This window comes from Vigna radiata, chromosome 8, assembly GCF_000741045.1.
Source record: "Vigna radiata var. radiata cultivar VC1973A chromosome 8, Vradiata_ver6, whole genome shotgun sequence".
Lineage (NCBI taxonomy): Eukaryota > Viridiplantae > Streptophyta > Magnoliopsida > Fabales > Fabaceae > Vigna > Vigna radiata.
Window position 1 is genome coordinate 18151955 of NC_028358.1, and position 14247 is coordinate 18166201.

General features: G+C 30.9%; 1 protein-coding gene across 1 annotated transcript; it reads left to right on the forward strand.

Annotated features, from left to right (window-relative positions):
* The first annotated feature begins 5085 nt into the window (after positions 1–5085).
* Positions 5086–10483, forward strand: LOC106770869. Its single transcript, XM_014656701.2, has 11 exons — positions 5086–5446; positions 6971–7380; positions 7476–7633; positions 7725–7798; positions 8062–8116; positions 8256–8330; positions 8449–8522; positions 8634–8682; positions 9362–9446; positions 9862–9918; positions 10091–10483. The coding sequence occupies exons 2-11, from the start codon at positions 7053–7055 to the stop codon at positions 10183–10185; spliced, it is 1050 nt and encodes a 349-aa protein (XP_014512187.1). The 5' UTR covers positions 5086–5446; positions 6971–7052; the 3' UTR covers positions 10186–10483.
* Positions 10484–14247: the final 3764 nt, after the last annotated feature.

The window sequence follows — 14247 nt, forward strand, 5'->3', positions numbered from 1 at the left end:
CTTTGATTATCAATTGTTGGGTTCTCATATGCGCTTAATGCTTTTATCGTTTAACTCATTCGATAACTGTTGTTTGTCTCTATTGATACGGGAACGTACAGTACTGTCATGAACTGGTGAGAAATTCCTTGATTAAGCAATACCAACCTAGGGATAGGGGGTAGGACGATCAATTGTTTTTGCTTCTGCTCTTAATGCATTATTAATTTCTAGGAGAGGCTAGGGATAGCAAGCCGGTAATTAGTAATAGGCTCTTCTCGCCGAGGGATCAGGTTAAGGGTAGGCCAAGAAAGTTTGCATAACAATTAGATAATCAAGCACATTAAACAAGAGGAGTAGATAAGAGGGAGTGAATAAGATGAAATTGTAAACCCCCAACAACTCCATTCATCCATAGTCTTTTTCGTCAATTGAATCAACCACATTGCATGTTTATTTTCTGTCTTTGCATTCACAACAATTAATTCTTCCTTTATAAGTCTTACGATTTTTATTCACACGAACGATCCTTTCGAGTCTCTTGGGAAGAACGATATCGGGTATTACCGATTATATTACTTGCACGATCTGGTACACTTGCTAGTGAGTCAACAAATAGGTCCCATGTGATAGGGGTTTTGGTTCCCTCTAAGACCATACGTGTACTGCTCCACCAATGGCTTGCCTCTCCAGTCAACAGATACTCAGTATAAGACAACCGGTTTTCATCAGGGCACCTCTTAGCGTTGTAGACTCTCTCCATATCACGAAGCCATTGATCAGCTTCATCCGGTGAGCATTTGCCATCAAACTTGGCGGGATGATGCTGCAAGAAATTCTCCAAACTCCACTCTTGAGTTGGAGTGGTTGTAGAAGAAGAAGGACCAGTGGGAATCCTGCCACTAGTCATCACCTCCAAGAACTGTCTTTGGGTGGCCTCAGCTGCCACCCTAGCACTCTTTGAGGCCACTCTTGCGGCTTCCAAGTTTTGAAGTGCCATGGTATTTTGTTGAACTGGTGCATGATTTTGCTGTTGCATGGAGTTCATTAGCTTCTCCATCATCTGCATCATTTCCGTCTAATCGGGTTGGGGCGGTGGAGGAGGAGGAGGTCTAGGCGCCATATTCTATTCAGAATCAGAGAGTAAAACCATTAGTCTTACTCAAGAATTTAGAATGCTTCCGTACAATTAAGGCATACAAGCACAGATAAGGGATGTACATAACCTACAGGTTCTCTAAGGATAAAAACTGCTCTGATATCATAAAAGTAACATCCCAAAATATATACCAATGTGTGTGTGTGTATATATATATATATATATATATATATATATATATATATATATATATATATATATGTATGTATGTATGTATATATAATGCTTCGATTATAATAATAGAAAGCAGTTAAGAGTGGTAGATGACAAAAGTACAAGTTATAGTCATCCAAAATAAAGGAAATTAAAACGAAAAGAAGCCTAAGTACAAGCTTCCAAGTTGTTCAAAATACAAAGCTAGCTAAAAATTAAAGGGTCCTAAAGATTGTTTTCCAAAATACAGATCATAATAAATAAGTGCTAAAAGTCTTTCAAAATAAGATAGTCTAGACTAGGAGCTAATAAAAACACTAAGTACTAGGGGTTGGGTCTTCCTCTGTTTCCAACGCCTGCTTCAGTGGTACATCATCACCTACTGCTCACATCCAAAGGATTGGATGATCATCGCAAGGGGGAAGGCAAACACATACAAACATATAAGTGCAAGGGTGAGCTAGGTCTCAATTAGACATACAAATTATGGCAAATTAATCTAGCATTACCGATAACATCCATTTACATACAAGCATGTAAGTCTTCATAAACATAAACATTCATTTCACAAAACTCATTAAAGCAAGCATCATATCATGTTAAGACTCCTAGACACATCCGGTCATAGAATGAATGTAGAGCTGGGGCGGGTTGTGCACTTGTGATGGCCCCTATTGCTTTGCAAAGCCATGCCGAGGAGTTCCACCCGACCATACACAAGGCTAGTCTGTTACCGCAGTATAGACCTCCAGTGATAGCGTCTACCCTAGGACCTCCCACTACTCCCACCACACACGTCAATCCTCTCTAAGTGAGAATGAAAGACAGTTGGAGTGTTAGGGATAACCCCCCATATGGAAGCCTCTCACCATTCATTCAATACACTAACTGATCTCACCGAGAGACCGAATTCCATAACCAAATCCAACCACTTTAATCAAATGATATACCTCCAATGCCATATTAATCATACACACACCATATAACTTCAACCATTCTAAATTTTTACAATAACAATCACATGCACCTTTATTCACCAAAAACAATTGACTAGACTGATTAAACCAAACGTTTTAAGCATAAGCCGAGCACTTAGTGCATTGGCCAGACCACTGGGACTGAACTAAGTGTCAGGACCGAGCACCCTTGATAGACCGAACGGCCATGAGAAGAACCAATCTTCTCTGACTGAGACCCAGCAAACCGAACGGTCATGTGAAGGACCAATCCTTCTCTGACCGAGACCCACCAGACCGAAAGCAATACAGGCCGAACGGTCAAATTATGCAGAATTCTGCAGAATCTGGACAACACCCTAAATGACCATTTCTAACGATTTTTACCAACTTCTAACACCTTTAGTTCTTGTTTTAGACATAGTTAAACCTATCTAAATGATTCTAAACATTCCCATTGCATTTCTAAAGTGATTTAAGCTTCTTTCCAAATCTAAAACACCAATTTTCCCAACTTAGGGACCCAAAACCAAATCTAACCACTTTACACCTATTTTGACCAATTTAGTGACTCAAACAAGTCACAATACAATGGGTGAAACTTTCCCAACAGCCCAAATATGTGACAGACCTCATTTGCTCAAAATCACTACTTCACTACCTCTAAAATGACCCAAAATTGACCCTAAGACACTTGATTTTCCATCCTAACAATACCACAACAGATTTGTCACACCAAAACAGTTTCAACATACATAATTCATCATTCTAAATCATTCCAAACAGTTCATGGCCATAGATCACCAATTTCACATACACACACACACTCTCGTACATGCATTTCAAGTCAATAGAACCAATTTCATGCCTCCAACAACATATCACTTCAAAATTATCATGCACTCATATGACACAACTAAAATGAAAAGAAGAACTAGCTCCCCTTACCTCTAGTGTGGACGGCCAACTCAAGGAAGAACCCTAGACCACTTGTTTTGAACCCCAAAGTGTGAGAATCACCTATAAATCATCAATTGATGATGGAAAACGAGTCTTAGAACCAAGTGGAGGCTAGATTGTGGAAGAAAACGAAATGGATTGCATGCAACAAGAAATCACATGCTTAAAACCCTAGGGCAAATGAGAAAAAGGGGCTTTCTTACCGGTTTGATGAAATAGAGATTTAATCAGTGGAAATGCTCCTCTTGAAGTCCTCAAAGCTTAGATAGCTTCAAATCAAGATTCTAATGGTTAGATTTTGAGTTGAGATGGAGAGGTGCTAAGGCAAAGAAGAAAAGAGAGATTGCTTGAGAGAAAAGGGAAAATTGTTCTTGAGAAACAAAATGGCTGTAAACTTAGAATATCAAGGGTTTTTACTTCACTAATATTGTCCAATCTATCCTATGATGCCATGTGTTCTCCACTTAAATGATATTTTTACAAGTCCTTACAAGAACATATTTCATCACTGAGAAAAGTAAAAATATATTATATTTATGGTATTTGTAAAGGCATGAACACATTTCATCACCATAAATATTTTTTAAATTTTATGATTTCATATTTTATAAACCTTTTAAATTCTAAATTAAAATTTTGTGATCATAAGATTTTTTCAAAATAATTATGACATGTTTGTAAAAGCTTATAATACTACGTGATATTTTTATGAGTTTTTTTTAATTGAATACTTGTGACGTGAAGAAGAATAATTTAATAATAATTTGTTAGATATTTTAAAAAGTTATCCATCAATAATAACTTAATTAATTTAGTGTGGAAAGGAAAACTAAATTGTTAGATTATTTTTCTTTTTAGAGTATAAAGATACTAATGTTCAGGGAAATTTAAAGAAAATTAAACATTTTTATTATACTATCCTCTCTAACTTTGAAGGGTTATGTTTTTACATGACTAAAAAATATTTTTTTTTATAAAAATGAAAGCAACAGAAAATAATAATAATAATAATAATATTTATTATAAAATATAATATTTTAATTATTTATTAATTCTAATGTTTCAAAATAATATTTAGGAAAAAATATTTTACTCACAAATATCATTTTATATTAATATTATATTAAAGACAAATTGATAATTTTTATTTTCTATTTATTAAAATATTTTTTATTTATTAAAACTTACTTCTAAATTCATTCTTAATTATTTCTAAATCTTTTAAAAAAAATAACATATTTTATTATCAAATATTACCAGTGAAATGTGAAATAAACTGATTTACTGTTTAAAAAATAAGCAAATAAAGAAAAAATGTTCGTGAAAATTGATACTTTTTCTTTCTGCTTTGACTTTCTTTGGAACGAAGAGATCTACAAGAAAATTGTAATAAATTTATTTTTAAATAAAGTTAACTTTTAATATAAATAATAATAAAAATAATAATAATGTAATATAATAATAATAATAATAATATAATTAATAATAAAAACAATTTTTTATTTTTATCAATTAAAATATCTTTTAATTTATCAAATTTATGAAATCATTCATTAATTTTTATTTCAAAATTTTATATTACTATTTTATATTACTATTTTCATATTGTATTTTTTTTTCTCAAATTTCCACCTGCAGCAAAGCATAAGTTACTCTCACTCTATTTAATATTTTTTCAGAAGTTAAATGTGCATACGAATTAAATTGTTTCAAAGAGAAAATACCGATTCAATCAGAGACGTTGGCTTGATACCTTCTTCATTGAGCAACCAATCTGAACCATCAGCTTAACTCTCTCTACCCTCTACCCCAGATTCCCAAACCTTAATCAACGGCCACTGATACAAATTATTCCAACCATTCGCACATTACCACAATTTAATATTGATGGTTAAATCATGAAAAATGCCAACTGGGTAGCAAATTTATGATTTAGATTTTGACAAATTTTGAGGTCAAAGAAATACGTTAAAAAATGCCGCCCAGTGCTTCAAAATACGAACACAATGAAGCAGCAGTGGCAGAAGGTGTTCCACCTTTAAAGCCGTGGCTAACTGTATATAAACACGTGAATTGCACTTTCTTTCGTCCAATTTCGTTCTCACAATAAATATTCGACGTTTCATCCTCATCTATTGCCTATTGCATATTTCTTACCACCCTTGTTGTTGTTGGGTGTCTCTGCGCTTTTGTTTTCAAGTTTGAGGATTGCCTGAATTGAGTTGGTGCTGAATCCGAGGTGGGGTGATTCTTACTTTGATGTTTTGTTTCATTAATTGGTTGCGCTGTTTATTTCTTTCTTTCTTTTGTGTCGGGGTAGTTGATTCTGTTCCAAATTGGAAACTTTTCCTTTCTAGTGTTTCTGGATTTCTTTTGGATTGGTGTAAGCTACCTCGAGGGTTGTGATTGGATTATTCTTTTGTTGTTGGGAATTGAAAAGGTTTATATTTGTTGGATGCTATGGATTTCAATTATAGTTTGACTCATGCTAAAGTTGTTGTTGAGGGGATAGAGTAATCAGAAACATGTAATCAGAAGTTTTGTGCGGGTTGTCCTTTTTTACATTGCATATATTGGGACTAGAGTGAGTTGATTAGGATCTAGTTAATAGCAGGATCAGTGTGGTTGTGATTTGTTTTTTAAATGTTGAAGCAAGTCTTAGAAGATCATAGAGGCTAACAATTGTTTGATCTCAAGAACAAAATGAGTTGGGCACAGAAGCTTCACTTTTGAGGTTCTTTTGAGCGATTGAGGCACAGTTCCAATCACAGACAAGAGTAGATGCTTGCTTATTCCTGCTTTTGATTTTACTCTCTTACTTCTTAGAGGGAGCCTCGAGCAATTATAGGATTGCTGCTATATAAGTTTTGGAAGACCATGAAGATTCCTTACATCCTTGAGCTATGAGAGTTATCTCTGCTTAGGTGTCAACTTTGACTTCACCAAGAGGTGGTTCTAGAGGGTTTTGAGTCAGTGCACTGCTTGGAAAATCTATTGCCTCTTGTCCCGGTGATCATAGGATGTAGTTGTGTATACAGCCTCTCTACTCAATGGGACCAAGGTTGAATACATTTGATATTTTCAATTCGTTCCCAAATCTTCGATGCTAGAGCCTTGGGTGACAAATCATCCTTTTCTTTTTTATTAGGGCCAAGAAGGTGTTCTATTGTTTAGGTTAGCTTAAGTTTTTATAAGTCTTTGGCCAGTCTTGCTAAAGCAGGTAGTTGTGTTTGTGACTGCATTATACATAACTTTTCAAACTTGAATGTGCAGGAAGTTACGAACATATTGTACTTAACTGGTTTTAGTGGAATTTTGTTTTTTCATAAAATCTAACGACAATGATTTGTCCGTGTAATCAATCTACTCAGTGGAAGAGGATTGATTGTTGTTGTTTTTATTGTGAAAACACTGAAGCATAAATCTTCTAATATCACATATCAACCATAGGGCACATGATAATGCATACGGTATAAATATACTTCTCATATTTGTTGTGAGCAATTCTGATAGTTTTGTATTAATTATACCAGACGGACAGGTAGCACTTTTTGTTTAATTAACTGTTATAATTACTCCATTTAGTTTTTAGGATCTAATTCTCATATTTGCATCAATGACTCTAATTAGATCTTTGATAATAATTGGACAAGCAGTACTTAGTCTGTTTGTATTCTATGTAATGATTTGTTCTTGATTTAGAATATCATTGTCATAATTGCTGGTAAAAGTCAATCTGTTAATGTACAGCTTATTTTGGCAGTTGTATTGTTCCTGGTGTGGAATAATTTGAACGTTTTCTGGCAGAAGACTTTCAGATTTGTAGTCAAGTTTCATACTAAAAGATGGGGCTGTATGAGCATTCAGATGTTATGCAGTGGGGTATTAATCTTTTTAGCTCTGACCCTGCATATAGTCCTGGATACTATTGTGACATAATTCAACCTAATACTGGTGATGTCTATAATAATGGGCACTACTTCCATAGCCACTATGCTACTCAACGTAACCAAATAGAGAATGACGAGATCATTGCACGAGCTCTTCAAGAACAATTTTCACGAGTAGACATTGATGATTGTTCAAGATATTCACAGACAAATGAAGAACAGTTCCATGCTTCTGAGCCAGCATATGATTGGCGTAACACATCGATGATGTATTGTTCTGGAGGTATCATTTAAGGGTCAAAGCATGAATGTGCATATTTTTGGCTTGGAAATATCATTCATGGATTTGGTTAATTCAATAATTTTTTTCATATTCAGGTCATGATTATACCTACGATGGAATTGGGGACATAAAACCTTCTAGTTCATTATGTTGTAGGCCTTGTGAAGCAGAGGAAAGTTCATTGGAGCTAACTGACAATTATCCACTTGACGATGAAATAGGGAGGAAATTGAGTCAGATGGTTCCAATTCCTGTATGTGCCTCTTCTGATTCTCTTTTGATCTGTTCTATGATCTGTAGTTTGGACTTTGATGCCTAAAGTTTTCTTTGACCCTCTTCTGTAGCATGTTCCAAAAATTAATGGAGAAATTCCTTCAATTGATGAAGCAACTTCAGATCATCAAAGGCTTCTGGATAGGTATTAGTTATAAGCATTATTTCTCCTTCATGAAAAGCTAAAAGAGTTGTTATGATGCATATTTTATTGTCCAGCAATTTAATAATTGCCGGTACAGTGAAATTATAGTAACATATGGGTTTCATTGAGTGCTTTCTGTCTTTTTTTACCCATTTGTGATTTTTAAGGTTTATACTGATTGAAAGAATAATTTATTTCATCTACTTTTTTCTTATATTGGACTTGTATACATGCCAAATTAAGCCGCTTATATTTTCAAACAGATTGCAGTTATATGACTTTGTGGAGCATACGGTGCAAGGTGATGGTAATTGTCAGGTTTGTTGGTTTTAATATTTACTTTTTCCAATTCTTTTGTTTATCAGCATGTGCGTAGCAGCATTCATCAGTTTTCTATCATTAGTTCCATATTTGCATTATGGTACCAAATCACAATTTCATTTGTATTCCTCTGCAGTTCCGTGCATTATCTGATCAGTTGTTTAACACACCTGATCACCACAACAATGTGAGACAAGAAGTTGTGAACCAGGTTTTTACTCTAGTCTAGTCGATTATGCTTTATTACGGTTGCCTAAATCTTAATATCTGGTTTGATATTTCTGCACAATATTCTTGGATTCTAATTGTTGAATGCTGTTTTTAACCAGCTAAGGTCTCATCCAGAGATTTATGAGGGATATGTTCCCATGGAATATGGCGAATATTTGGAGAAAATGTCTAAGTAATAACTGCTCTCTCATCTCTTTCTATCTATCTATTTATCTATTTTTATGGTTAACTTGTTTTAAGCTAACTAATACCTCCTTTTATTTTCTCTATCAAATGAAATTAGGAGTGGTGAATGGGGGGATCATGTCACTCTGCAAGCAGCCGCAGATTCGGTACAAGTTTTTCTACTTACTATTCTTCTTATGTTGAACTTTGTTTAAATATGTTCCATTCTCTTCCTTTTGCTGTTATATATTTTTTTTTTTTTTGCCAAACTTATAGAGAAATAACGAATTAGTAGATTTTGACAACATGTGGTTTGCAAGTTTCATATTTGTGTGCTTGCGCCGAGCTTAACAATTATTTTTTTCCAGTGGGTAGTAATTTTTCTAGAAATATTGTATATATTAGTTTGGCTGTTGACAACCTAACTCTTGTGCCTACTTAACAAAAATGGACCAATTATTGTCTTATTGATGTTGGAATATGTTCAATTATGGCAGTTAGGCAGTGTTTGGCATAACTTCTTTTATGTTTCTCTATTCCCAGAAAGGAGAACACAGACCAAACAAAATTTTTGAAATTTTTCTTTTTTTAACAAGGCTATCCCACCATTTCAAAATTTCCAGGCACAGGTTGCATGGTTTAAGTCTGTTAGTTCTCTTTCCCCATTGAAAAATATCTGGATTTTTTTGCCCTCAGATGATGCCATCATTTTTAACCTTATAGCATATTGATGCTTTAGCAATTCCTACCTTTCAGATAAAACAAGATGATGCCATTTTTAGTTTATAGCAATAATAAATGATATCTGAAAATGTCTGAAATTGATTTCCTTTTTTTTCTCTCCAGTATGGTGTTAGAATATTTGTGGTGACTTCATTCAAGGACACTTGTTGCATAGAGATTCTTCCTAATTTTGAGAATCCAAGAGGAGGTAAGATTTTCTTCCTTCTCTTCCAAAATTTCCTTTTCCTTTTTGGGTCTTATTTTCTCATTAAACTTGTTTATTTCCTTGATTAACTGTTCACATCACTCTGTTCTTGAAATCTTTATGAACCTTGGCCATATTTTGACATTTTTTTATAACCTTTGGTGCCCTCACAAAATTCTAATAAACAAAACTGTATCATCAATATCTATCTGTTATCTAGAAACCTAATTATAGAAATTTGTTGGATAAACTTGGATTTGTGCTTTTTTTTATCAATATTTGTGTTATACTCCTAAATCAATGAATCTATAAACCATTGATGACTTTGATATTTATTGGGTATTGAGCACTTCTCAACCATTTTTCAATTTTCCATCAATCATATATTATAAACTTACATTGTATGTTTCTTTTGCAGTGATTTTTCTTAGTTTTTGGGCTGAGGTGCATTACAACTCCATCAATCCTCAAGGAGGTAATTCTATAATTTTTTTCATATTCAACTTGAATTATTTTTAGACAAGCTCACCGATAGTTTGAATAATGTGGTTGGTATTTTTATATATTTGACAAATCCTGTGGCTACCAATTAGATTTGCTGGCATTTCCATATTTATTTATTTGATATCATTTACCTATTGATCCAGATGCTTTCAAGAAAAGCAATCCTATTGACCCAGATATACCTTCAAGTGAATCAAAAAAGAAGAAAAGATGGTGGAACTTTGGGACCAAACATTAATAATGTGGCTGGCATAGAACCTCATTATGTAACCAAAAATCTGGTGCCTCTGCATTTTGCACTATATATATCAAAATTTATCCAAGATTCAGCAAAACAGCCAATAAGGATGCCTTCAACTCAGCAGGGATACCAAACATTTTGGGGGCTTAATTTATGTTCCCATTTTTTTGTTGTTGTATGAATAGTTTGGTTTTCCTTTGCCAACTATAAATCCGAATGTGCTTAGGCAGCTACATCCCAATGGCATTTCATCATAAAGGGTTATAGTATATACCAATTTATCTGGTTAGTTTCATCTTGATTTACAAGGTTATGAAAATACAGTGTTTAGAGCTTTTTGGGTTGAAATAAGAGTAGTTTTGTTTGAACTGAATATGAACATAACAATTAGTTTATATTAATTTAAAATTTATAAATTTTTAATATTTGATATAGATCCTTGTTTTAAGGTTTGATTTTAAGTTCCTATAATTTTCAACTTGTTCAGAATTTATCCTTGTAAACAAGCTTACATTTTTGCTTTCGTCCATACTTTGGAGACTGATTTTAGTTGTTTCAAAATTATAGAAATTCTGTTAAATTATATGTATATAAGATATGAGGCTTGTTTGTTATAAGCTGAAAAATAATGTAGTGATTATTTTTTACAAGTAAAGAAGTACCTTATTTGGTTTGAAAGAAGTGGCTTAACTTTATAAAAAATTATTGAAAATAGCTTCTTAGTCATATTAATTTAAAACTGTTTCCAATTTTTATTATTTTAAAAACTGAAATAAAGGCATATTCTTTTAACTGGTTACTTTCTAAAATAGGTATTTTTATATTTAAAAATGCAATAGCTCATAATTTTGAGGAATTAATTGTTACAAACAAATTAGTGTATACTTTAATTTATATTTATCAGATTAGATGTTATACTAATTGATATTGAAAGACTTCACGTAAAAATATAGCACTTGAAAGTTCAGGTAAATGAAATTGTTTGGGCAATAGAATATAATAATTTCTTTTTTAAAAGTGTAAAATATACAGTTAAATTATTTTGTTGTTTCATCGGTAAGAGTTTGAATATTAAACTTGATCGCATGCATCCAGTATAGTTTGTTTAGATGGAAGAAAGAAATGAAAATATAATTGGAGAATGAAAAACCACACACGCACACAAACACAACTTATAAAAAGTTCTAATTATAAACTCTCTAACAACTTATAAAAAGTTCTAATTATAAACTGTTTAACCATAATTATGTTACTTGGTTATTTATATATGTGTTCATCGTACTTTCTTCGAAGAAAATTTAATTTAGAATTAATCTTTTTCTTATCTATATTTAAATGTACAAAAAAAAATTAAAATCAAAACTTACAAAAACAAGTATATTGAATCAAACTTAAATTTAAAATCAAAACATACAAAAAAAAATAAATATATTTAAATACTTTTTTTGTTTTTTTATCAACTTTGTTCAATATGGAACCTTTTTTTTTTATGTTCAACGTGGTCTCAATCTTGATAAATTATGTTCAAATCATTTTCCATGACATTGTCTAAATGGTTAATTGAAGATAAATAGTGTGTCACATGTATGTTCGTGGTTTTTTAATTTTTTTAAATCTTTTTAAATTTTTTTCTCTTAATTTAAAATAAAAGTATCAACATGTCAAGACAATATTTTGTATCACATGATAATATCAATGTCACATATAAAGTCACTATTAGTGTTACATGTCAATCAATATTAGTGTCACGTATTAGTGTCTATTTTTTTATATATATAAAAAAAAATCAAACATAAATCTAATAATTATATTCCAATATAGTTAGAGTTAGTTTAAAAATAATGAAAGAAATATTTAATAAAAAAATTGAATTTTAATAAAATTTAAATTTGATACAAATTTAGAGGACAAAATTGAATAAAATTAACAAAAAATTAGAACTAAATTGAACAAAATTAACAAAAATTAGGATTGAATTGAATACATTGTCACGTGACACTGACACTAACACTCACTTACACGTGGAATTGATACTGACTTGAAACGTGACATTGACATTGCCACGTCATACAATATTGACTTAACACGTGAACAACTTTTTTAAAATTAAGAAAAAAAAATTTAAAAAAATTAGAAAAAATCATAAACTGACACATGACACATATCGTTCATCTTTCATTAATAATTTAGACAATGTCATGAAAAAAAATTATATTAAACATAATTTACCATGATCACATTGAACATCAAAAATATATGAATTTCACGTTAAATAAAATCAATGAAAATAAAAATCAATATAGTATTTAAGCTAAAAATTTATCTATATTAAAATTTAAATTATATTTAAGGTTAATATCATATATGATATACTTTGATGAAGATTTTTTTCCATGTTAAAATATCAACCTATATAAAATATAAAAATTAATTTCCTAATCACAATTTTCACAGTTAAATCATTTGAATGCAAATAATGAGCAATTAATATTATTTTCAATGAAACTTTAACTTTAACGTTATGTCATTACAACCGTTAACTCAAGTTTTAAAAACTTAACATCAATGCTTAACTCATGTTGTAAATGAGATTAATTGTTGCATATCCCAATGCTGAGTTGCTACATTTATTTTCTTTCTTTAGTTGAATTCATGCCTACATGTAAAAATGTTACAAGAACATTCATCTAAAACAAAGAAATAGTTAACACAAGTAAAAAAAGAAAATAAATGAACAACATCATTCACCAAGTATTTACATTCAATTCACTCATAGGATAAAACGTACACTCCTTCCACTTAAATTTGGTTTTAATAAGTGAGAGGAACTTTGAATTAACCTATCAAGAATTTACATTTTAAGTAAAATATTAATTTTAATTAATGGCTTGTTTGTTTCTCACGGTTGAAAACGTGGATTTATTGTTAATAAGGAAAGTGTGAATTCCAAAACACATTTGCATGAAAATAAAGATAAAATGGGCATTCCAACTTTTTTGCTTTATTGAAGAGATTTGCAAGGAAATAGATTTAATATAATAAAACAATTTATATTATATATTATCATCTTAAAATACAATTCTTTTATACATTAAAAATTTATAATAATATTTAATCTATCAAACCTATCATATTACTCTCTAAATTTTATAAATTTTCGTCTCAAATCCTTTCATTTCTCATCACTATTTTTTTAATCTAAGCAATTTCATTTTCACCTTCATTTTTCATTAAATCCACTCCTTCAAATCCACCAAATGTTTTTTTTCTAAAAAAAAAAACCAAAATACACTATACCAAGAAATATGATAAAGCAAATGGATTAAGATATATGAAAAAAAAAATTAAAAAAACAAGAAATTTGTAAAACAAAAACAAGTAAACTAAATAGATAAAAATTTAAGTTGTAAGGAACAAACTAAAACTACTTAAGAGATTGAAACTAATTTGAACATCAAATTAAAAAAAAAAAAAAACTAAGTTAAAAGTAAATGAAGTTGTAATAAAAGAATCAAGATTATTTATATAGTTGGAAATAATTTGAACATTCAATATAAAACTCAATCAAAAATAAATTCAAATCTCTATAGAAATATATAACATGTAAAATTAATATTTTTAATTAACTTATTACACTTAAGATGAATGAAAGTTAAATAAACTCTTGTGCACAATTTGTACTTTCAATTTCTCAAATTTAAAGGAACTATCAAAACATAAATGCTAAAACTTAATTGAATTAATTGAATCACAAATTGAAAGTGTTATTTCAATTAATTTCTTAGAAACCTTTCTTTGCTTATTCATTGAACAAAAATCTTGAATAAATTACTCTCATTAATTTATTACATTGAAGAAAATTGTAATTATGTTTTATGTGAGTTCAAACAAGTATATAAAATTCTTTATACATTAAAGAATCTTGAACATGTAACACTAGATAAACTTACACTAATCCTCAAGGTACATGAAATAGAAATTCAACAAGACATTCAACAAACGCAGCTTATATAGAATATTTTGATTATTCCTTTGTAGACCATAACAAGTTGTGCTTGG